Source organism: Ixodes scapularis, unplaced genomic scaffold (genome assembly GCF_016920785.2).
Source record: "Ixodes scapularis isolate PalLabHiFi unplaced genomic scaffold, ASM1692078v2 PGA_scaffold4__175_contigs__length_147842914, whole genome shotgun sequence".
In the NCBI taxonomy this organism is placed as follows: Eukaryota; Metazoa; Arthropoda; class Arachnida; order Ixodida; family Ixodidae; genus Ixodes; species Ixodes scapularis.
The window spans coordinates 1,981,276-2,007,793 of record NW_024609879.1 but is presented as its reverse complement, the minus strand read 5'-3'; the positions used below and the strand labels follow the sequence as shown (position 1 = coordinate 2,007,793).

The 26,518-nt window shown below is 42.3% G+C and overlaps 1 protein-coding gene across 1 annotated transcript in view; it reads left to right on the top strand.

The window, feature by feature from the left end:
- LOC8026823 (ryanodine receptor) overlaps window positions 1–26,518 on the top strand; it is a 561,398-nt gene that overhangs the window by 195,433 nt on the left and 339,447 nt on the right. Inside the window, exons 32-37 of the mRNA XM_040217827.3 lie at window positions 6,128–6,208; window positions 11,420–11,546; window positions 16,510–16,617; window positions 20,714–20,830; window positions 21,970–22,055; window positions 26,150–26,203. Coding sequence (XP_040073761.2) covers window positions 6,128–6,208; window positions 11,420–11,546; window positions 16,510–16,617; window positions 20,714–20,830; window positions 21,970–22,055; window positions 26,150–26,203 — 573 coding nt within the window. The remainder of the gene's footprint in view (window positions 1–6,127; window positions 6,209–11,419; window positions 11,547–16,509; window positions 16,618–20,713; window positions 20,831–21,969; window positions 22,056–26,149; window positions 26,204–26,518) is intronic.

Sequence of the window (26,518 nt, the reverse complement as noted above, 5' to 3'; positions counted from 1 at the left end):
GGTATGCTCATTACTCATTTCTTTCATCAAAAATTATTGACTTCGCAGCACGACTTCATTACGCGACGGTCGGTTGAAACGAACTTGTGCACCTTTTTACGTTTCGCTGCAACAATTGTTACGAACAGGGGACAGGTAGATGCTATTTATTTTGATATGTCTAAAGCATTCAATAAAGTTGATCATGAGCTATTGCTGCACAAATTATCGTGATAAGGTTGTTGTTATGAACTACTTAGCTGGTTTCAAAGCTACTTGTCATGTCGTACGAATCGAGTTCGAATTTCTAGTATCCCTTCTAAACTATTTTACTCAACTTCAGGTGTCCCCCAGGGGTCTATTCTTGGGCCTCTTCTGTTTCTGATATTTGCTAAGGATATAGCCTCGTGCAGGGGCGGATGCAAGAATTTCCTGAAGGGGGGGGGGGGGGGGGGGGCAGGTGTTGGTCGGCGTACCATTTGTTTTAAGATTTTTGTGCGCCGTTGCTACTCCTCTTTATTGTAATGCTTTTCAGCACGAAGTGAATACCATAGTGCAAGGGTTGTGTGGCGAATAATTTGCTCCTAAATCCTACCAAAACTAAGGTTCTTTATTTGAGCAGACGACACACTGTTGTGCATTTTACTTACTCTTTGGGAATAACTCCAATCGAACGCCTGACTGTACTGAAATATCTCGGTGTGTGCCTTTGATAGCGTGTTGTCATTCAATGCTCATGTTTATTTTATTGTTGGCTGCGTGATGAAAACTCTTGATATCATATCTCGTATACCTCAAAAGTTCAGACGCCCTGTTTGTATGATTCGTTTATTTTGTGCTTTAGTTTGTTCACGGCTTGTTTTTGCCTCTGTTGTTTAGAATTCTCTAACACGTACATAGTCTTTAAGCATTGAATCAGTGCAAAAAATAATGATACGCATTTTATACGATAGACACTTTCAGCGTTGCTTTTATTATGATTATGAATTTCTTCTTAATCATGTTTTACTTATGTCTGTCAAATAGAAGATGAAAAAACTGTAAGTGCAGAGGCGAGCTGGTGGATGTTGATCATGATGTAGAAAACCCGAGACTGTGGTAAAAGCTGGGACACTTGGTCGAAAAAGAAAGACGGGGGAAAAGAACGTCTCAGTAAGACGTTCTTTTCCCCTGTCTTTCTTCTTGAGACGTTCTTTTCCCCTGTCTTTCTTCTTGGACCAAGTTTCCCTGCTTTTACCACAGTCTCGGGTTTTCTACATCATAACCAAATAAGAAATTGGAGCGTGATCTGTTTTTTTGTTGTTTTTTTTTTTCACAGGGTGGTAAATGGTTGGACTGATGCTAACTTACTTCTGAATTCTGTCGATTTTTGTGCTCCTTGTCGTATTACCAGAAATTGTACTGTCTTTTACGTTGTATTCATGTCTACACTCCCACCACTGTCCCGGCCGTATGCAAATTTCATTTAATAGAATAGCATCCTCTAGCTTCGACATTTTCACATATCTCAAAGTTTTTCGCTGGAACTTGGCAAGTCTAGTTGAAAGTTGAAACTGTATTATATTTTGTGTCAAGTGTGCAACCTGTTTGTAGTCATGCTTATTTGTACATCTGAAGCTGTGCGCTTGTTGTGTTTCTTCTTTTTATTTTGTGTGCACCAATGTGAAGACCCGCGTGGTTGTTTTGGGGCACATTAAATAAACATTATTATTATTATTATTATTATTATTATTATTATTATTATTATCATTCCTGTATTTTCTCTTTTTGTCCCTAGCGTTCTAGCCGGCCTTTATTTTGCATCTGTGTACCAACCAGCCAGTCTTGGGTAGTAACGCGTTACTGGAACTTCGTTACTTTTTCGGTAACTTGTAACTGTAACGAGTTACTTTTTAAGAATATAACTTGTAACTGTAGTTCTATTACTTTTTCTGAGGTAACGATGAATGTAACGACGTTACTTTTGTCGTTACTTTTCAGTTCTTTGTGAATATATCATTGAACGAGTATAATCCAGCTATTACTTGGACTTTCCGAATTGTCTGTTCCGACATTTCGAGTGTCAGTTGGCCTTGCACAAACTTGAGAATACGTTCTTTCTCGCAAATCACTATCCGAATATAGCCCCCTGTAGATTTGATGAAAAAAAGAAGAATGTAGTTATCTTTACGCACTTGTTTGCACTTTGTGACTCAACACTTAAATCTTAGTATATTGAAGCAATATCTCTGTTGCGGTTTTTCTTTTTTCTGTGCACGCTTTTAATTGGGTGAATCAACCGTGAAACGACAATACACGCGGAGAAAACTTCGTCGTATGTTTGGTATCTTGATTAGCGCCACTGCTCCACTCTGCGCATGTTTCGTATTTTGGTTTGCGCCACTACTTTGGTGTGGTTTCAACGGTGGAGGCAAAATTTACTGCTGTTTGCGCAGGGCTTGTTTCTGGTTTGCCGGGTACGAACCGAAATATATCAAAGGGCTCCATGAACCCAGCGCAACCGTCAACGAGCCAGCAATGTGCTAGTGCTACCAAGGATAGGGATGCTGATGAGAACAAAGAACTAGCATGGCCGGCGTACAGAGAGTATTTTTCTTTGGTGAAGGTGGTTGCTAGCTATTTGACCGCAGTATGGAAACTTTGCAACAAGGACTACTCCGACAACAAGTCTTCGTGTTCAAATCTGAGAAAACACATCCAGCTGAATTTCGGTCTTTATTCTTTTCATAATAGTGACTAAATCCAGCTAAATTACTAAGTTTGAATTTACCGCTATGGTGGAAGCCCGACTGATTTGTGTCTATATTTTTTGTTCTTTCATACACTAGTTTTTCCTTAATTTTGTGTTATAGAAAAGTAACTGAAAAGTAACGTCGTTACTTTTTGAAAGTAACTGTAACTGTAACGAGTTACTCTTTTGTTGCGGTAACTGTAACGGTAACTTCGCTACTTTTTTCTGAAAATAACTGTAACTGTAACGAATTACTTTTTAAAAGTAACTTACCCATGACTGCAACTAGCTCAACTTCAGCCCGTGAAACATTTGGTTACAAGATCTCCGGTTGTGATGGCTTGGCTCTCGGCATGTTCAAAAGAATGCCAAACTCTCCCAGTATAGATGGCTCTGACTTTACCTAACATCACCTACAAAATCTAACCTGCCTTAAAATAACGTAACATAACGTAACAAAATAAACCTGACCAAAATAAGAATAATAATATTAATGATAATATTGCTTATTTTGAGTGGCCAAAGACAACCACGCCGGTTTTCACATTGGCGCACACAAGAAGGTAAAAGAAGAAACAACACACGTACAACATAAAATGTACAAATTAACATGACTACAAACAATGGGCACACTTCACCCAAAATGTACTACAGTTTCAACTTTCAACTAGACTCTCCAAGTCCCGGCGAAAAACTGAGGTATCCATGGTAATGTCCAAGCTAGAGGATGCGATTCTATTAATTACAATTTGCATAAAGTGGCGAGAGTTTAGACATGGATTGAACGCAAATTACAGTAAAATGTATGGAAATGCAATGGGGAGCATGAAAATCGACAGTATTCAGAAGTGGGTTAGCATCAATCTAACCACTTATTAACATGTGCAAAATCACGCTCATATGTTCTATTTGACAAAGGCCTAAGTAAAACACTGTAAAGAAGTTCAAAATCATAATAAAAGTGACGCTGAAAGTAACTGTCACATATAATGCGTCTCAATGATTTTTGCACCGATTTAGATAATTTCGAACCACTGAGGCAAATTCAAGCCGTGAAAGCCGTGAACGAAATATAGCCCGAAATAAGCGAATCAAACAAGCAGGGTGACTAAACATTTGAGTTATATGATATATAATACCAAGAGTTTTAATCGCACGGCCTACCATAAAGAAGCATGAGCATTGAATGACAACGCGCTAACAAGGCACCACACCAGAGATATTTCATTATAGTTACGCGTTCGACTGGAGTTCCTCCCAAAGAGTAAGTCAAATGCATAACAGCGTGCCGTATGCTCAAAGTAAGAACCCTAGTTTTGATAGGATTTAGGAGCAAATAATTCGCCAAAGACTATTGCAGTATGCACGGGCATACCAACCGGGGGGGGGGGGGGTGCAAGCGGGGCGCTTGCCCCCCCCCCCCCTTTTCCAGTTCTCAGAGTGGGGAGTGCAATGTATGTGTCCCCCCCCCCCCCCCTGAAACAGCTGCCCCTGGGCAGGGCAAACACTGGCCGGCGGCGCCCAAGGGATACCAAGGGCACCACCCCCCGGCCCTGGGGGGGGGGGGGGGGGGGAAGGGGGGGGAGGGAGCGGGGGGGCGGCCTGGTTTGCCTTCTTATTCAAAAACAAGTTCGTACGGTACTGGCAGTATGTTATTCACGTTGTGCTGATGAGCATTGCAATCAAGTTTAGTAGCAACGCGCATAAAAGTCTTAATGGCACCCACACACAGTAAGAGCTCAACTTTTTTGACACACAAGGCTCTATCGTTAAGAAATGTTAGAAACAGAAGATACCCAAGACTAGGCCCCTTGGGTTCACCTGAAGTTGAGTAAAATAGTTTAGAATGGACACTGGAAATTCAATCATGATTTGCATGACATGACAAATATCTCTGAAACCACAAAAGTAGTTTAGAACAGTCACCGTATAACGATAATGTGTGGAGCAATAGCTCGAGTTATGATCAACACTGTCGAATGATTTAGACATATCAAAGTAAATAGCTTTTACCTGTTCGTAACAATTGGCGCAGCGAAGTGCTAGAAGTAGCACAAGTTGGTTTCAACTGACCGTCCCGTAAAAGATAGTGACATGATGAAAAACCGCGCACAAAAACCGGAGAAGAGAGGCTCACAGAAAACGCAAGCGCTGACGCGCAACTGATACTAATGAAAAGAACGACTAAGTGTTAGCTGCACCTATGATCTGCACTGCATTTGGGCCCTTCAAATATTTTCTTATTTTCTTAGTTTCTTAATATTTCGGTAAATATTCATGGTGGGAATGCATTGTGCTTTGTCCTTCACTTTTTTTTTTTGTTATGTATGAACGTCATTTTCTTCATCTCATCAGTTGCGAGTCAGCACTTGTGTGCTCTATGTGTCTCTCTTCCTTGTCCTGTCCTTTACGAGCTTTCGTTTATCATTTCTCAACACCAACTAACCCAACTCACCACATTGCTCTAATCTGACCGAACTTGAACCAGGGGTGGATCCAAGGAGGGGGGGGGGGGGGCGACAGTGGCGGCCGCTCCCCCCTTCTCGGAGGGCAATTTGACATGGGTGGACCCCCCCGTGCAAACTAAATAAGAGAATAGTATCCTCACAAATTTTCCGCCCCCCCCCCCCAAACGGAGTTATGGATCCGCCCCTGACTTGAAGTTACCTAACCTTATCCCAACCCTGTTCTAAACAAAACTGGCCTAACTTAACCTAACCTAAACTATTATAAACTGTCCTATCCTGACCTAACCTGATCTAACCTGACCTAACCTGACCTGACCTGACCTAACTCTAACCCAAACTGGCATAGCGTAGCATAAGATAACCTAACTTAATTTAACCCGCCCTATACTAACCTATACTAACCTCACCTTGAGTAGCCTAACCTAAGCCATACCCTCCATAACAAAAACTAACTTAACATAACCGAAGCACTGAAAGTAAGTAAACCCACAATAGAAATTGCAAACTTCGACAAAATATTTTAGAAAGGAACTCCTGCAGGAGGAACTTTGAAATTCGTACGTATTTTGTAAGACTTCAAATTGAGTTTTTGACTTTTTAAGAAAAAATTATCTTACCCTAGGTATATTTGCTTATGTCTAATATGTATATTATCCTCAAAAGGATACGAAACGAAACATGTTACTCTAAAAAAACCGTGACAAGAAAAATCTTATATGGGAAATGCTGTAGACCTCAAATTGTTTAAACTTGAGTATGCTCCTCCATAAAATCACGAACTAACGTCGAACCGCAGCGGAGAGAATAAACGGTGAATAACATGGTCTACTACCCTTCAGAATAACTTTGAATTAATTATTATACGCAGAGCGTTCCTGGCACCCTTGAATTCATGCTAACCGTGTCCCTCCCTGTCCCAGTGTAACGGCGGGTGTTTTCATTTGCACAGGCTTCTCTCTCAACGGAGAGCTGCTCCTTGACTCATTGGGTGGAGAGACTGCCTTCTCAGACATTCCCTGCGGCGAAGGCGGTGAGTACTTTAAAACATTCGGTTGTGTTCAGGAGTGATAAATCAATATCTTCTATTTTTTTTAATAAAATTTTAACCCTCCGATAGGTGGTGGTGGGCGTATGTGTGCAATATTGTTCACAATATTGTTGATATAAATATTTTGTGATTGATGTTCGCTACTTTTATGTAAGGGCGAGCAGTTGTCCAGGCTTCTACTTGCCTACAAATATTCAATTTGTTTCTTTCCTGCTTAGTACTCTGGACGGCTGTGGGAACGTCGTTAAGTGGTGTCAGCTCCGTTAGCCCTTATTGGAAGTCTGAATGAAATAATATGTTATTTAACTGTTTATTCACGTGAGGCAAATCAACGAAAGTTAATCAACTCACTAGTTGCAAAGCGCGAATTTTATTTAAACTAGGGAATTGGCGAAAAGTTATCGTTAAACAATGTAGGACATGTACCTTGGCTTGTTGGTATTGCATACTGTGGAAATTAAAGCTCTAATAAAACTAGCCAGTAGAATAGAAGTGCTTTGTAGGAATATCTTGTTGTTTTTTGTTATTTTAACGCTACAGTCTGCATAGTTTTAATTTCCCCCTGGTAAGCTGCAATCCATTCTGCTTCTGGTTTCCTGCACAATTTTCAAGGCTATCGGAAGACGAGTCCCTTATAATTAAATGCATTTGAAGAAAGACAGAACTCAGTTTAGCAACTTGCACTTTTGATTGGGCCTGCACAACTAATTGATTATTTGTTTTAAGGCTAGTTATTTTGGTAAAATAAATACACTTTTTATGCCAGCACTACATGTAAAAGAAAACCTATTGACATGACGGTTTTTAGGGATCCGAACGGTAACATTGGATGAAAATAGAACTAAGGTTCTTTATCGATTTCACTGCTTTAGGAAGATAAACGTCGTTGCATTCTAGGAAGAATAAACGTCGTTAAAGCTTAGAAAAAGAAGCATCAAAACGCATTGAAAACATATGGATTCTAAGCTAAAGTTTGTCCGGCTTTGACCTAAGCAAAGCACTATACGAATGCGTTTACACACACAGATATATATATATATTGTCACGAATGACAGACAGAGAGACTGAAGAAAACGGTATGAACTAATGACTTAATGGGGGCGAACTTGTCCCAGAAACGAAAAAGAACGCAAGCCCAGGAAGCAGCAGAGAATGTCGATGGCGGCAGCAGCAAGCGACGGTGTGTCGGCGTAACAGTTGACTATCGCGAGAGAGAAGGAATCGCCAAAACGGCGCTCGGCTCTTTATCTACTATGCTCGTCTAGATGAACGGAGAAGCGTATCTTCTCAATCATGCACGCGGCATCACTCCGCCTTTAAAAGCGCACCGCCCCGATGCAACACGAAACAATACAAAATAATGGAAAGCTAATAACGTCCTCTGGGAAGCAAAAAGTTCTCAGTGCTACCGAGCGAGAACGGCTTGAGTCTAACGACGTGAACCGCCTCGGGTCGTGGTCGGCGTCTAGAAGACGCTTGCATTCCGCCCAGCACCGCTTCGTGGTTGAGCTACCCGAGGCGACGGAGTACCCTGTACGGTCCGAAGTACCGTTTCAACAGTTTTTCGCCGAGGCGGCGGCGACGAATGGATGTTCATACACACCCCCACCCTGTCTCCGAGCTGGAAATGAACGTCCCGACGACGAAGGTTGTTGCGGCCAGTGTCGACACGCTGCAGGTCTTGAATCCGGAGTCGGGTGAGCTGACAAACTTCTTCGGCCCGTTGAGAAACCACCTGGGTGTCGTCACTCCAATCATCAGCCGACTCGTGAGCCAGCACGAGTTGTGCTGCCCCACGTTACTTGGATTGGACGTTACTTTCCAGACATGTACCAGCTAAAAAGATGGAACTCCAGTAGTCTTTTGAACTGCCATGCTGTAGGCAAACGTGACCTAGGGTAAGACCTCGTCCCACGTCCTGTGCTCCACGTCGACGTACTTGGCGATCATGTCGGCGATGGCCATGTTTAGCCGTTCCGTCAACCCGTTCGTCTGCGGATGGTACGCCGTCGTTCGACATTGGCTGGTGTGGCTGAGCCGGAGGATCTGAGTTATCTGTGCCAAAAACAACGATCCTCGGTTTGTAATCAGTACTTTAGGGGCACGATGCCTGAGGACGATGGCCTCGACAAATAACTTGGCTACTTGCACAGCGCTTCCCGACTGGAGTTCTTTTGTCTCGGCGTACCTTGTGATTTAATTGGTCGCTACGATGATCGACCGGTTTCGTTGCGTCGACGGCGGGAACGGTCCAAGGAAGTTCATTTTGTTCTGCTGGAACGGTGTAGTCGGGGGAGTGATCTGCTGCAGGGTCCTGCCGGTTTCGTCGGTGGCTTTTTGCGCCGTTGGCGTTCGCGGCACGATCGGACGTAGATATGTACAGTCTTCTGGAGCTTGGCCCAGTAGTATTTTGTTCGAATCCGTGCAAGTGTTGAGCTGTAGCCCAGTTCCCCCGCCGTCAGATCTTTATGGCACGCTTGGAAGACATACACTCGAAGACTGACAGAGATAACCAGCAGCCAAGTCGAGTTGGTGCCGCCGAGGTTTTCATTGTACAGTACACTCTCTCGAACAGCGAAGGTTGCCATATATCATGCGAAGACACGTGTAACTGCACTCCCTCCGTCCAGATGCTCGACGAGTGCACGCAGCACAGGATCGTCTCGCGATGTGCTGCCATCTTGTTCACGGTCACCGCGCGGACAAAAACGTCGTCGTCGTTGTCGTCGCTGTCGTTGGTGCGCTCAGACGCCAACTCGACTGGTGCCCTAGGCAAAACATCGGTGTCACGTCGAACTCTTGAAGTCGAAGACTTCACCGTGCGAGACATCCTGAGGGATCCTTCAGGTCTTTAAGCCAACAAAGTGAGTGGTGGTCTGTGACCACTCGAAACGGGCTTCTGTACAGGTATGGGGGGTTAGTTTGTGATGGCCCAGACGACGGCAAGACATTCCGTCTCGGTCGTCGAGTAATTTCGATCCACGTTCGACAAAGACTGACTTGCGTAGGCGATCACGCGCTCCGTACCCTCTCGTCGTTGAACCAGTACAACTACTCTTGATAGGACCGCGATACCAGGAATAAGCCCAAAAATATATTTTGACGTAGGAATAAAATATACATTTCAAAAATAAGATCGCGATACAGAAATATAAATGGAAAATGTACTTCTAAAATACTATAGCCATATATCGACCAAACCTGGTGGCCGCAAACCTTGGTTTCTATTTAACGTCAACTTACGTAACCACACCGCTATACAAAACGTTCAGAGGCAAAAATCGGCATTTATAAAAAAACAAAAAAAACAACAACAACAGCGGTGTTGATTTATGAAAGCTGAGAGTCATCAAGAATTTATTACCAGTCTCGTTAAAATATTTATGCCATAGAAGTGTTTGAACTACCCGCAACTTTTTCACCCAAGACCTGGCAATTTAGAACTCGGATCCCTTTAATTCACTGCAAAACCTCCGTGATCTTCTCAATCTCAGTACGTATATTCAATTCGCCAGCGAGTAAAGATCAATCTGAAAATAAGAGGAGCGAAAATAACTCATGTAGATTTTTCAGTCACTGCGAATGTACTCCCATAGTGATTTTCGGATCGTCGAACACAAACGTTTCGTAGTGGCATATTCCAGCGCACACAAAGGAAAAACATATAGGTATGTTTCCTTCGTTCCCGCGCATTACGGGGGAGACACAATGGAACTCGAGGTCTGAGCAACCCCTGTGGGTGAAATAACGTGAACAGCGTCGGAGCTTATTGATTACGCGAACAAAACACTAGAAAAGCTTAATAGATGGAGTAGACATAATGCATTAAAAATAAACGCCGTTAAGACAAAAGACAAATATTCCGACCTAAGAATAAACATATTAATGTTACCAAGGATATTTTTATAAATTCTTCTCAGATAGAAATTGTTCCCGCATTTAAAACTTTAAGCGTTATTTTTCAAGAAAACTTGTCATGGGACGACCATATTAATCATATCGTATCAAAATTATCTAGCATCGTCGGTATTCTTTATCGTCATAAACACACTCTACCACTTAGAACAAAGTTAATATTATATAATTCATTATTTTATTCACATTTAAATTATGGTCAACTCATATGGGGCACTACTACCTATATCAACCTCCACAAAATCTTTACGTGACAAAAAAAGATATTAAGAAGTATCTCTAATGTGCCACTAGAACATCCAGCCGATGATCTTTTCAGTAAAATTGGTGTGATGAAATTTTTTGATTTATACAAATATCGTTTATGTGCAAGGTATAAAATAGAAACAAATTTATCCCAATATCACATTAAAAACTTAGCGAAGCTAACAGATAAAATTTATAGATACCCAACACGAATTAAAGAACCTTGGGAAGTACCCTTTTTTAGAACAAATTACGGCCACCAAAGTTTAAAATATACTTTGCCGACTACCCTTAACCAGCTTACTAGGCAAGGTATTGAGCTCAGCAATATATCGGTGAGCATCTTACGGGAAATATTTATTTCAAATGTTAATTTCGAGCCACATTGTCCGGAATAAGCGCTAAAATCTCTTGAATCCATGTTTTCTTTCGCGTTTATTTCAGTGATGTCCTAACGTTCTGTGTATGTTTTCGCTATTGTGTAAATTGTATGAATATGCTACTTATCTTGTATAGCGTCAGCTCTTTTTTTGTGTGTGAAGTTTCTCAAACATGTAGTACACATGTCATGTTTAATTTTTGTATAATTTCTTTGGCGCCTGCAGTGCGACTGCTGGTATAGGTGGCTCGGGGCTCGTCAAGCTGTTTTTACAGCTTTTTTCCCGTGTCACCTTTTCAACATTGTATTTTGTTGGAAAAAATAAAGCTACTATTAACACACATACAGAGAACGCTGGACGTGGCTACGTTTTCGATTGCCAAGATGCCCAGCCTCTGATTTAGAGCGAAATGACAAAAATACGACCGCGGGACGGCGTACACGCGAGCGATGTGTGTGCATTAGAAGAGGTCGGAGCGTTTGACTAGGCGAGGTAAATGCGGACTCTGTGTTTGCTGGCGCTGCCAATCCGCTGCCAAGGCGGAACGGAGATCCCCTTTTAGTGGTCGCAAGCTCGAAATAGTCTCCGGTGTTCAAAATATGCTGGTCATGAGACAGCTTGGTCAGCTGCGTTTTGTTGGATTTTTTTACAGCGTCCTACGTGCCAGCGTGCACCTTCGGTATTGGTCAAAAGGCGAGGCTGGTGTTTGGCCACGACGTCAACCTGCTGCGCTACTTCACCACCTGCGGCCTTCAAGAGGGCTATCAACCATTCTGCGTGTAAGCAGTGTCCCGCTTGTCCTTTTTAAGTTGGCTCCCTTCTGCAAAAGTGGGCCCGAATTTTCTTAAGGCTTGTTAATTTGCAAAAAAAGAAAAATTATGTTCTGCTAAGTTTTTAGGCACTTTGTGGAAAATAACTTTCCACGTTAACCTTTCTTTTTTTTTCAAATATGACAGTTAGGATAATAGCGACGCGAAATATCGCTGAAATTCGGTGACCGCTCTGTAATGGAAAAAATGCCGCGTCTAAAGATGTAACTACTCAAATTGTTCACTAGTAATATGACAAGATCCCTTTTTTTTTCTCTAGTGAAACCTCGCTTGCAAGTGCTTGGCTGAAACGTCTAGGCAGCTTTCATCCTTTCTGACCTCGTCTTTCTAAAATCCACAAATTATCGGTCTTGATTCTGTGGTTCTATACAAAAAATGGAAGATTGTCATTGTTGTGAAAGATATATTTTTTATATCCTTCATAAAAATATAGATGATGGGTTATGTGAGGCCTTTTGGTGGACTTGCAGAATTCATGAAGGATGCAAAGTCCTTGATGTGTAAAAGTCAAGCACACCTTTTACATACCGGTAGCAGGAAATTTCCACATATGTGAGAGCAATATAACATTGAAAAACTGCTGCCAATTTTTACTCGCAACTGTGGAAGAGAGATCTTTATATTGATATGAGCTAGGTAACTATTTCTCTTCAGTCAATTTAATTGCATCCGAAGGTGTCATTTAGTGCTTTAAAAAGGCCGCTATGTTTTTATGGCCTAATGAAATTTAAAATTATTTTTTAAGCAACAAGTTCAAGTTCATCATTGTACATTTATCGCTCTCCTAATTTCCCTTGTGTCTTCGAGCGCATTTTACTACAACAAAAATTTGTCTTTTTAACTTTGCGGGGCTTATAAAAGTGTGTATTGTACAAGCCACCTTGCTCTACGCGTTTATCACGAAAACTAATCGAATGAAACTGAAGTTCTTTCGGCTGGTAATTGTTGAAAATTAATATTAAAACGATCCTTCCTCGCACGCGGGCATGAGAGCGGATAGGGAGAAAAGGAAGAAGTCGAAGTCAATTATTCACGAGAGCTGGGTCGTCCTGTTCCTTTCCCCTACGAGCGCTCTCAAGGCGCAACAGTAATGACGGTTCTGCGTAACATTAATGTTGTTTTATGCAGCACTGGTGCCAGGGTGAGTGCAGTAATTAACTTTCAATGCATGAAGAGTCAGCACCATATTTAATCCAGTTTGAGTATTAACGAGATATTTCTTGTTAATGCACAAAATGAATATCTGTGGTTACCACGTATATTTTATCGTAAATGTTAACATATTCGACATGATTCAACCGTTGCAGTCCACCTTAATGAAAGTATCGAGTATGTATCATTATATCAATACGTTGTGTCCATTCGGATCCCGCGATTTGTTGAATGTTATTCAAGCATGAAATGCTTTTTAACGCTACCCCCAGTCAAAAAATGTTGTACATCCGTCCGTCCATCCTTTGGGGATATAAACGGCACGTGAGCTAAACGTCAACTCAGGTTCCCCTCTAAATTTAGCGGCGAAATTCCCGTTCTGTGGCCAAAACACCAATTAAGTTTTTCCGCTAAATTTAGCTGGAAATTGACGTCACGTGACCTATATATCTATTCAGTTACCCGCTAAATTTAGTGAAAAAAATCATGCCTTGTGACCTGGACACCAGTCCAGTTTCCCAGCTAAATTTAGCAGAGGGAATCGACATCACGTGACCTATATAACCATTAAGTTTCACCGCTCAATATAGAAGGAAATTATACATCATGTGGCCCACCAATTTTCTATGATGCATTTTATGCATTATAGAACTTTGAATGTAAATGCCGCTCCAATTTTCCTTCTATCAGGTATTATGTATCGTCTATATTTAATATTCTTCACACTGGAGTTTGCTGCGCAAACTTTTGCATGTGAGAGTTAAATAATGTCTGACTCTGAAAACTGTGCACATCCTGAAACGAAGTCCTAAAAAAACAAAGATTGTTTAAAAAAAAACAAGTGATTGCTAAAAAATGAACCTGATAACACAAAATTGCTTATTATGTACACGGCTGGCCGAGGTTGCTACCTTTTTTTCTTTTTCAGGGGGCAGGATATTTTACTTGCGAAATTGGAGTTTGCCTTGTTCATTGTGCCAGCACAATATAATTATCAGTTATGGGAATCTCTTTTATTTTGATTCATTAACGGACATCTTTATGAAATATGCATGTGCATAAGTGGCAAATGCGTAATAAAACCATCAAAGCCAAAAGTATGACTGCATCAACGACTAAAACCAAAATGTGTTACAATTACACAATCAACAGTGCCTCCCTTGAAAACGTTAGAAAATAAATATATCTGGCTTTTTTTTATTCTTTACAATAACCTAAGCTGGCATGAACACATTGATTACATTGTGAATAAGGCAAGTCGATCATTTGGGTCCATTATGTGAAAATTGCTTTTAACATCTACCGAAACTTCTTTTCTAGATTTCAAATCATTTGCCAGGGCCCAGCTCCCATCAGATTCCCGTCAAAAAGAGGCTATTACTTTCCCCCTTATCGCATTATTTTTTTCTGGACAGGATCAACCTCATTAAATCTGCTTACAATAATGAAAGATGTTTCCCAATCTTTGTAATGCGAAATTAGAGCGCAGCTGCTGAGGAGGAGGAAGGGAACGTACGTAGGAGAGGGTATGTCTCTCATCTTCCTCTATTCCCTTCTCTCCCCTCCTCCTCCAATTCAGTTTCCCCGCAAAATTTAGCGGGGAAAATGGTGTCACATGACTTGGTGTCACGTCACAAATGAACAAATTCAGTTTCTCCGCTAGATTTAGCGGGAAAATCGACGTAACAAGACCTATTCACCAATTCACTCCCTTCTAAATTTAGCGGGGATTTGAATTGGTGTAGTTGTCCCGTGACTTCAATTTTCCCGCTAACTCTAGCGGAAAAACTGAATTTGTTCATAGGTGACGTGACACCAAGTCATGTAACGACATTTTTCCCGCTAAATATTGCGGGAAACTGAATTTATCCGCTAAGTCTAGCGGAGAACCTGAATTTCCCCAGTAAATATAGCAGGGAATTGAATTGGTGTTGATGTCACGTGACTTCAGTTTTTCTGCCAAATTTAGCGTGGTTAAGCCGACGCCGACATTACGAAACACGAAAACGGGCGCCTAGGAGTTGCGCTCTGAAATGTCGAACGAACCGATTTCTCAGCTCCCTATTGCTGCCTGTCACTGCCGACTGGACCGCTCTGTCTCATAATATTGTGGAAATTACAGATAGAACAACATTGAAAACATGGCGAAAATTATTACTTTGCGGTACTCATGAATGATGCTTGTGGGCTTGTGAATTTTTTTGTACCGTATTTATAGATGGCTATTATTTTCTAGTTTGATATGACTTTTTGTGTAATATGTGTGTTACGGCATGTTGTATTTTGTTTCATAAAATTTTGTACCCCCCGTCCCCATGTAATCTCCTTACCAGGCGACTTTAGGTATGTTAAATACATGAAAGATTCGGTTGTGTCGTCTTCGTATTACATGTTTATTATTTCCTCAATCCTAGTCAGAGCCCTATTTTTATTATTTTTAATTAAGTTTCCAAATCACTAGCCATTAATAATCACGCTCTAATGCACCAGTGCAATCTTGCGCGCTCTTTTAAGACTTCAGTTCAGGCGCCATTGAGAAAGTATCAACATGGCCATTGTTGTTGTTGTTGTTTTTTGCTTTTTTTTAGAAGTTCTTCATGATAGTTACGCGTTTGCGTTTTACTGTGATTGACTCAGCGTCACGGCCGCTTGTGACGGTTTATCAGTAAACACACCGGTACACTGGCGGCATCTCTCAAGTAGCCCTTAAAAGCCCTTCCGATCTGCATAGAATCAGAGTAAACGTTTAGCGGGTGGGACCAAATTTTACACGCTATATATGAAAAATTGCATCATAACGTGGTCAGAATTATTCCATGCCCCTGGCTGAGGAATGATGCGTTACGGACGTTCGGAGTGTTCCCGGGCGTGCTAAGAGATGGCGCCAGTGTGTTGTCGGAAGTCGTCACAGGTGGTTGTTGCAGGGTCGATCACAGTCAAACGCACATGTGTGAACCGGCCTAATGTATCCGTTGATTTTATGTGAAGGTGGGCGCTGTATTTTTCCTTCGCGTATTTAACAGTCGTATGCTGTTCGGCAGCTTGTAATGTTCGCTCCTTAACTTACGAGTCATCTAATCGTTCGATGGTTGAATACGCTGTCCAAAACAAAGGCAACGTTTTATTTTTAGGGATTATCATTTTACATCTTGTGTGGCCTCCGTGAAGTTAAAAGCGAGCCTCGCATCTCTATCCAACAGACGGAAAGTATAGTGATTGACCTTTTTTTGATCGAGAACCACCATAATCCGTGTCTTAAAACTCAGCTTTTACTACGCCCTCACCAAATTTACACATTTGTGTTGGTGATTGCGCTAATCGCCAACACAAATGTAGGTTGCCCTCATGTCGCAATAAGCACTATTTTAAGTTTCCTTTAAATCTGTCTATTATACAACGGAGGTGCCCACCCGAGAGTGTGGTAAACAATTTTGATTGTAGTCAATTTAAAAATGATTATGTTGAATTATTCCTATTTTTTTATTACTTTATGTATAATCTGGGGGCATGTAGCGATTGCTTTTTGTATCAAATTTTTCAAATATATTTTTTTTTTAAATTTTAGGCATTTTGTATTTAATGTGTATTCGTTATTTTTGTTCTCCCCTTGTGTAGTGTTTTCTTGCGCTTTGACGGAAATAAGTAAAATTAAAACGAAATAAAAGAGTAGCTCGCCATTGTGGCCAGTGAAGCAGCACTCCTGCCACTTATCACCAGTATGGAAGTTATTATCTAATTTTTCTTCTGTTTTCCAAAACAGCAACATGAATCGCAACATGACCTTCTGGTACAACAAGGATGAGGCCGTCTTTGTCAACGTGGACGATGCATTCCATCCGAATGTTGAAGTCAGCCGAATTCCTGCAGGGTAAGTCTACTCCGTTCTGAACTCACTCTCTTGCAACTGAGTACTTTTATATTATAAAGTATGCAGTCTTTCAATTAAATATACTCTTTAATAAAATATTTATTCATTCACTTTTATACCTGCGCACGAGATTGACGTCACTGAGTTGCGGCGGCGCTAGGATCGTGCCCGATCGGCCAGGTGGGCCAGGTGTGGGCAAAACAGCGGGCGCTTTGCACGTGCGAAGCAGTATTTCGGCATTCCGCAAAGCTGCGCGGCTGTTGGTTGTGCCGAAAGGTACTGCGAAAGTCGTGGAATGAGCTTCCACAAGGTCTCGGCGGACGCTGATAGACGCAGAAAATATATAATGGTCGCCTTGCACGAAGGACCGCTTGCGTGGCAAGCCTTCATTGAAGCTAAATGCGCAGCTTCCACAGCAATCATCGTTCCCAGTACTGAGGCACCTCTATGCGTAGGAAAACCGTCATCTGAACCAGACCACCGGATTATGGTGTCTGCACACATATTGCCGCCCAACAGTGCCTCGGTTGCTCGCTCCATCCAGATATCAACTAGTGTAATAGCTGCCTGCTGTGACTGCATCACCTAGGCTCGGACGACGCCCAACGCGGCGCTTTGAGGCGCCCAGAGCTTGAAGTCTCGTACCAAGACATTAGCGTAAAAAAGTGCAGTTACAATTTCGACAGGAACAACTCCCGATATAGGTATTCGCACGCATAGCCCTCAACCAGTTCTTATCAGACCCGAAGTAGTCGTAGGCCTCGAGAGACTCGTACGCTTGCAACGTGTCGGCCGTAAATTAGTTCGGCGAAAAGACCCGGTAGACGACAGCGTCCGCCATCGAGATTGGCGGCAACAACTTCGCCGACTTGGCGTTGGAGCGCTAGCGTTCCTTTCTCATGTCGTTGGGATCCTCAAAGGCAGCGCCATCAGTGTACTTACTCTCTCTGTATCGCAGCTGCTCGGGCTCTCGCAGCGAGCACCAATAGTCAGACATTAAAAAGTAACATCATAAGACACAAAAACAAAATGCTAGAAACGCCGCGGAAGCTTCGGTTAGTGAACGTACAGCCCGCGTTGCAACGAAGAAAACACTCCGCGAGTGGTCGCTCTTGCAGAGACCCCATTCTGCGCATGCGCAACTCTACTGCCGTGTTTCTAAGCATAGCGCGGCGCGTCGGTGTATAGCTGAGAAATTTTCATGTTCATGCTTCATGCCGCTTCAATACTATTTTCTTAATTTCAGATTATTTTTTTAGTTTTTGGCTTAGCTTGTCGCGTGTTGTGTTAGCACAGAATCTGTTCAAGGGCTTGTAATTCCCAAGCAAAGTGCGAGGGAACGCCATGAAAACCGTTGGGAAATGCGTAACACGTACTTCAGAGGAAAATCTATGGGAAAAAGTGCTAGCTTGACAAGAAAGACCGGTATTCTAAACGCGCCCCGACGGAAAGTAAACCCGCGATAGTGAGCTTGACATTCTACCGCTGCGCTAGTAAGCCGCTAGAAGCAAAGCTATCTAACATTTTCTCTACTCCTACCTACTGACTGTTTAAACGCGGAACGCCGGACGCTGGCATTCGACGTTCGCGCTTGAACAGTTTATAGAAAGTTAACGAGGAATCCAAGACGTGCCCAACATCATATAAGCAAGGGCAGAGTTTAAAGTTTAAAGTTCTTATGATGTCAGTGTGAAGGTCACAATCCAGCAGTATGCGTCCATCTGTATTGCACCGGAGCACATCTACTCCGACGCTGTAGACCATTCTTCCAACGCTGGGGGGCTTCTTCTCTTTCGAAAAAAATCAACCATATTTATCGCCGTCTTGTTGTCGGCTCTTCTAGCTTCACTTGCTTGTTTGAGCAAGTGCTTACAGACTTCGACAGAGAATCTCACCAAAGTCACAACGCTACTCCGAGCAGTCATGTCATCAATTTGAGACATCAGTCTAAAAAGTCTCAAGTTGGAGGTAGGACAACTCGTGCAAAAAGAACAAAGAAAATAATTGCAAATGGAGGATAACGACAAGGCAAGCGGGAAAGCCTGTCAAGGTCTAGCTTTATCTTATATAGAGCAATTTGTAAACAATATCCAGAAAAGGCTTTCTGACGAGTTTCTAGAGCTCGAAAGATTTCACGAAGTTTTCTTATCAAGAGAGGTAAATCCAAATTTCAGAAAAATATCAGATGTGCGTGACGAGCGAAGAGGACATGGTCAGCGAATATAAGGTCTACCAAAGATATCCTGCCGACCTGGCTTCTCAGAAAAAATATGTGGAACTTGCGTGCGGAATTGAGAGGAAAGCCATGTTTCCTGCTCTGTCTGCTGCAGCAAAGATATTGTCTCTTCCTGTTGGAACTGCTGGTGTAACGAGATTGTTCTCAGCCATGAACATGACCCTTAGCTCAGAAAGGTATTATTTGATTTCCGCCCATGTAGAAGCCTTAATGAAAGTTTCCGTGGAAGGCCCCAATATTCCCAACATTAGAGACGCCATAAATGAGGAGACGGCCAAGTTTATCAACAAAGCCTATGATATCTGGGAAAAACAAAAACCATCCCATGCCTTTTATAGGTTTCTTTTCGCACTCAGGTTGTATGAACATGATTTTTATGTTCTGTATAGCTCCATTCGACCACTAACGAGCTGTATTTTGTGCAATACCACAACAAATGCAAGTCAAAGAAACTATCATAGCGCGGTACTGGGAGGAGGGAAGCCTTTGGTGTAGGGGACTGTGATGTGTGCGGATCACGGACAAGTTATATAAAAAGGGTACATAAACCCCGTTTATAAATATTCTGTTACAATCTTCAAGACGCTCTGGCTCCAGCTGTAGAAAAAATGACAAGGTTTTCTTGTTTTTTTTTTATGTTACTAATGCATTTTGAATTTTTCGCCATGCCCAAAATGTTGATATGGGGCTTGATTTGTTGCCCTTCAAGAATTACGCACCTCCCCAAAGATATTTGTGACTTTACTGTGTTTATAGATATAAAAAGCGTATATATATATTATTACTACATAAAAAATATTGACACGACAAAATTAACAACTGGACGCGTTTTGAAAGGATTTATTTAATTCGTCTGCATTTCGTCGCGAAACCGAAACCAGAAATCGATTAGCGTGCGTTGCACTTCAGTTACACTCTTTCGTGGGTCATTCATTATGCAGGAAAATGCCATCTCGTCATTTTTTTCATCTGAATAAGAGTAGCTCAATCGTTAAGCAAAAATATGTTTTTTAGAGAGTATCTTAACAACTTTGCGAAGATAACGACGCAGGGGGTGGAGACGAAATAATTTGGCAAGCTATAGCAGAAATCCACTGTGGGCTTTCTCTGTTGATTGCGAGGACGTTTTAATGATAAAATACAGGTGTGCCAACTTCTTTCGTGCTACTCCCTCCCCGTTATTTTAAATTTCATCTCATTTGATGGAAAACAAAGCCTCTTGCTGCGGTGGCTTTTACAGTATGGTAATGCTTTGAGACGCCGAATTATTGTAAACATTCAGCATTTTGAATTTTGGGTCCTATGCAATCACTTCTTTTAATTCTATTTTAATGGCTTTCATCCATTTTGCGGGTAAATTGTAACTTTGGTGTGCAAGTTTCTTGCCGAACCTGCACGCCGTACTGCCCTTCAAAACTCCAAAGGCCGGTTCACATACGCATCTTAGCCCTAGAATGTTGCAGCGCTGAATCAGAACTATTGTCGGTAGTGAGTCAGCGCTGTCTTGCGTGTGTAAATAAGAAAGGGCAACGTAACATGCATCGGAGCGCTGATATCGCTATGACATAGCTGAGAGAGGTTCTATGTCCCTGTTACCTTTTATTTCACTGTAAAAAATTATTCCTCCTTCTACCCCAGTATTGGGTTAAAATCATCAGGGTAAGCTTCCACCAGCTAGCTCCACGGTGACTGTAATAGCTCAAAGTCAGCGCTTCGTCTATAGCGGCGAGTTAGCGAGCGGGTGAATGTGTGAACAGGCCTTAACCATGCTCATGCTATGCAATCTGTCACAAATATACTTTTTTATGATCTGCGCCAGATAAGCAATTCGAATGAAAGCGGAGCTTCTGCTTATTACAGAGGGGAATGCCCTCCTGCCTTGAAGATCATCCACAAGTTGTTTGAGTCCGTGGAGAAGGTCAACTACGAGTTTCTCAGGCTCAGTCTGCCGGTGACATGCCACGACACACTTATCGAGTAAGTTGAACATCGAGCAACTGTCGCCGAATGCTCGTTGGGCGTTTGGAGGAGACACTGTTTGCAAACTGTTATGTCTGAATAACGCCCGTCTATAATTACGACATTTCATTCTTGAAAACATTTCTGACCGTGTTTGTGAATAATGCTCTCAAATCCTGTTGCTACGTAAATTGCTTTCATTGTTCGGGGGGCTAGTTTTGAACTGTATTGAGCCTAAAACTCTACTGCTTATGTTGGCTCTTTCATACTTGCTTCCATACTTTATTTTTACAGTAACACTAGCGGCGGCACCTGCCTTTCGTGTGCCTGGCAATGATTAACTGTCCAAATACTGAAGGATGCTTCACTCATTCACTAAAAATTATCCTAATTGACTGTCGTAATTTTATGGAAGTATCTATTGGGTATAAATCCTCCAGCTTTGAGAAGTATTTTCGCAGTAAATAATTGCAGTCGAAACCCGTACAATTGAAATATATTTTATTACAATCGATTGGCTGTGCCATCACAACTGACTAATCATTGTATGATCACTTCTTTGTGGCATGATGAAGGAGAATGGTGATATACTTTTTTTCACAAAAACATTTTCTGTCACATTTTAAGAAAATACCCTAACCTCCTGATTCTCGTCTATATTGAAACCAGTGGTATTAACATTTGAGTGTCTTAGTTTTGGTCTACCCTAATGCTCTAAGATTGTCAAATGCTCTGTAATGTCATTGATTTTTAGCATCAACTATGGCGTAATGCGAATGCTTATTCAGAACAAGTTTCATCATACCGCATTTTTTAGTATATACTCTCAAATGCATTTGAATCGAGATTTGTCTATTGTTGTAACAAAAACATTCACAACGAGTCAAAATGGTTGTAAGAATACACTAAATCTTTGTTAGTAATTCCAAAGGGGCTCATAGATCTAGAAGCATGTCGCATGATCATTCCCTTTGTTGTACAGATATTTCATTCGGCGCATATCCTGCTTCAGCACTGTAACATTCCTGCAAGTCAAGATCCTACACTGAAACGTCGTAATTAGCTGATTGAATTGAAAACGTTCAGAGACGCACAACATATTCCAGGAATGCTAGGCAGGGTGCATTAACTCTTTACTTACTGCTCCTCGTGGAAAGGGAAATTGAAAAGGAGCAACGCTGGGAAGAGATCCGCCGCAGGCAGAGGAGAGCACAGGCGGAGAGGAAGAGCATTCGTCACCCAGGTGAGATCATTGCAAAATTAAAATCACCACGTACTTGGAAAAGCTGGATAAATCTTTTTCATACTATTTTGAAAAGTTTTATCGACTAGTGGATCGCACTCAGGAGGTCTATAGCATTCGGGCACTAGTATTTCTGTGGTTATTAAAGATATAGAAACATAATATTTTAAGAGAGCTCTTGGTTTTGATAATACGCGATGACAGATGGCCCCCAAGCCAATTTGAACAATTTGACGTTTTACGCTACGACCAAAAGATCGGCCCCTAAAGAGAAAGCGCAATGTGTGGCGTTTAAGAATCCCTGTGTGGAACGCCCGTTCCCGTACATCGGCGAAACAAAGAACTATTATGAGCAGATTCGCCAACACAAGGCTGATGTGCGCAACTTCGATCAAGAGCGCAGCGTGGTTTCTGGACACTGAAACAAAAAGAAAGACGTTTACAATTTCATGTAATGCCGAATTATAGCGCAGCTCTTGAGGAGTAGGAGGAGAGCGTACGGAGAAGAGGTTGTGCTCTCCATACCCACTTCTCCTTCCCTCCTCCTCCTGTCCACCTCCTCCATTCTCCTCCTCCCCTCCCCCTCCTCCTCCCTCTTTCCCTCCTCCGTCCTCCTCTCATTCTTCTCCCCTCCTCCTCCCCCTCCCTCTCTTCCCCTGCCCCTTCCCTCGTGATGTCACTCGTGACGTCGCTCATGAAGGTCGTGACCTTCACGAGTGACCTTCGAGACGTCACTCATGACTCTAATGACGCTCGTGATCCTTTTGACGTCACACGTAACGTCGCCTGTGAGTTCATTAGGAGAAACATCCTATAATGTAATCAACGTTTACGCCGACGGCGACGCCACTCAAGCCGGAAGCGGGCGCCTAAGAGCTGTGCTCTCACATTACCATTTCAGTGACTTTCTTAACACGCGCTTCTTGGACAACGAAACTAACCCCCGCCGGAGGCTCTTCCTTGGATCCTGGCACATTCAGACCACGCCAACAAACATTAGTAGGTCTCTTGGTGCACTGCCATCTCTGTATGTGAACGGGCTCCACCACGTGTCATCAAAAAACGGCCATAGCGGAAGCATAAGGGATTGTGCGCATTTTCCACCGCCATAGAGAAAACAGAAGGTTGCGGCTCATATCCTCCATTTTCGCCCTTGAAGAAGAAGCGTAACAGGATTCGAAACGTTGGGCCCCTGATTTAGGGATTGGTAATCTTATTTTTGTAATCACAGCAGACACGTATTCGAAGGAAGAAAAGAATAAAAATGTACAAACCGCGAATCATCTAGAGCGACAGTCACCAAGCAGACATAAGGGCACACGAGCTGGGAGGAGGTACGCGGATTCAGCCATACGGATAGGATTGCAGAAAGGTCATTTCCTTCTGGGGATCGGTGGCCGAGTGGGCTAGCTCACACCAGCTTGGAGCACGTAGAGCGGAAGCTCGCGCTGCAGAACCCAGGGGCCCTGGCCTCAATCCCCACCCCTGTCCGTTTCGATCTGGATAAGCATCGTACCGGCGTGCGGTCGTGTGCGACTACTGCGTGGCGCACGTTAAAGACCCCAGGCTAGCGGTTGTACTGCACTGGCTAAATTGCTCATCTACATTGAATGACTCGTCACAACTTTGAAATGTCTGACCAACTAGACGCTGTATAAATATCCACACAACCCCAATTATTATTCATTTCCTCCTCATTAGGACGGCTGGCTGACATATCGCCCGCCCTGGCTAAGGATGTTAAAGGAACCCTAAAAATGTTTTCGGCATTCGCTAAATACTAAGAATGACTCCTTAATGCTAATAAGTGAACAAACTTGCCTTAGTTGTTTTTTTATTCTTTTTTTTTTAGGCAATGGCAGTCGCCAAGACACTTTGAGAAATATGAACATCGTTCATCCCCTAAACGCGGAGGCACAATAAGGGATCACGTGGTCTGGCGCCTATCCTATGCCGCCAACGCTAATCATAGCCACGGGCTGGAGTCGGGAAAGTAGAAAGTGCGTGCTGAGCTCCAGGCAATGTCAGAGTTCGGTTATTCGTATCGCTGCAGTGGCTAGACACGAGCCACAACCCGAGCGGTTGCCGAGGCATTGATATTTACGAGGCGAAGTCGACTACTCACGCCGTTCTCGTGTCCAATCCATGAGCCACGCTTCTCCGCCGTCAGGCGGGCGGTTTTCATCCAACTGTTCCGCAGTCAAGCTTTGCGAAGGCAAAACTGGAAGAAATAAAACCCTTTTATCTTCGTGATTTCACCGCGACAAAGAAACTTGTGAGTCAGTGGCGGTCAGTGCGAGTATACTTGGGCCTGACTAGGACCAGTGCGCCTCGGCGAAGTCTTGAATATTCCAAACCGATATTGTTTCATCACACCTTTAAATCCTTCAAAATATATTTTGGTGTGCGTTTCATAGTATCTACCTATTATCTAGGTTTCTTCTGAGCATGGCGTAAATATGCAAGCTTGACATTGCACGAATAAGTTAGCCCCCCCCCCCCCCCCCCCCCCCCCGTCGATTTTAGAGAGATTAAGGTCTCGTAGCCGGTCGTTTACACACCGTCCCGTTTGTCCTACGTAGAATATACCACGTAGAATATACCATGTGAGAGGGGGATCTATAGATGACACTACACTAACAGGGCGCATACTGGTAGACGTAATTTTTGTGACACATGTTTTGTTTGTTTTTTACCTTTTTAAATTAGCTTGGACCTTTGCAGACATTTTACTCATTTTGCGGGGACTGACGTTACTAAGGAGAACCTAAACCTGCTATCTCCCCTTTTCAGAGTCTGGTCATAAGATTTCACATAGATGAAAAAACGACATCACATAACAAAGATAACGCAGCAAATATATTACGAATACAATAATGCTAAAAGTGAAACTATTACAGTAGTTGCAATACACCTACACTTTTCAAAGGTTCCAAATGAATTATGAAAGCCGCGCCCGCACATCAGACATTTGTGAAAGCTTTATGGCAGAGAAACAACTTCAGCTCTAATATGAAGCTGAGAAACATTCGGAGAAACAACTTCAGCTCTCAAATAAAGCTGAGAAATATTCGGAGAAACAACTTCAGCTCTCATATGAAGCTGGGAAACATTCAAAAGTAAAACAAAACACCTGCACTTTCTGAGTCAACACAAGTCTACTAAGCATTGAATCATAGAAAGTATTTGAGTAGGCTAGCAAGTGTATAAAACTAACATATTTTCGAATACATCTGTTTGTTACTTAAAATTATTGCGCATGTAAAGCATTGGAAGTGACACACCGATACCGTGCAAACTTTTATTTTTAACCAAGAAACAGCTGTTTTCAATTGTCACGTCTAAAAGGCGTAATACTGACTATGTTTTTTGCAATTTTTTGCATCATCAATGAAGTTCATTCTATCTTATCCAGAGCCAGTGCACTATCATTGCAATCAGCATTTTGTAGAATGAAGTGGGATTTATAATAACTCATGGAGGCAGTATTTAGTGAGTGACGATGTTCACTTTGCCATACGGAAATTATGTATCGTAAACAAGATAGCTTCAAGAGGGCGCCTCTTCGTTTACTATTTGACGAGGTTGAGTACTAGGACACAGATTTCGCAATCATACGATACCAGTATTCCTGTGACGCAAAACATGTTGTAATATTCTATTTTGTTTGTTTGATATTTTTTGTTTGGTTGGCTGCAAGTCCTGGTTCCTCTTTTGCGAGCAAAAGTACCTTTTGCTGGTCTACTTTACAGCAGCAGTTGTTTTGACCTACCAAGTACCGTTTGACTGCGCGTGGTAAAAAGCACGAGCATTAATTTAAACACTATTAGATTAAATGTGACTAATAATACGACTGTTTTTTTAAGGAATAATTCAGCTAACAGTATTTAATCTTCAGGACGTTTATATATTTTTTTTATCTAAAGATCACAGTTTATCAGTGATGTAACTTACAGCGCATAAACGTTGCGTAAAACTCAGAATGGCATTTATTTTAGGTAAAGTCAAACTCTATGTGTTCTTACGAAATGTAAGCTTTCATTTGAACTGCCTTGTTCGCGCTGACATTTATTTTAACGATCCTTTCCCTACAGCCAACTTGGAGCAGCACATGCTTCGCAGTGGTTTCAGCATGTCTGACGTGAAAGGTGTGGCATCCTCGGTTTTCTATGCGATCATTGACGTAGGAGATAGTGTCCCAGATCCCGATTCGTTTATTATTTTATTGATACGCAAAACCACACCGCACACAGGTGTGGATGTAGGACCTTTGAAAAGTTAAAGTGGCCCTCCTTAGGATGTTCTGAAGCATTCCCGTTCACGTCCGGTTCGTCAAAATGCCAGACCTCGTCAAGCGAAATTTCCGAGCTGATAATGTGAGTCGATCAACATGGCAGTGCGTTGCCGTTGACATCACGTGTCCTTTCTAAAGAAGTTGCGTGTTTCTTCAACTCTACCCTTCT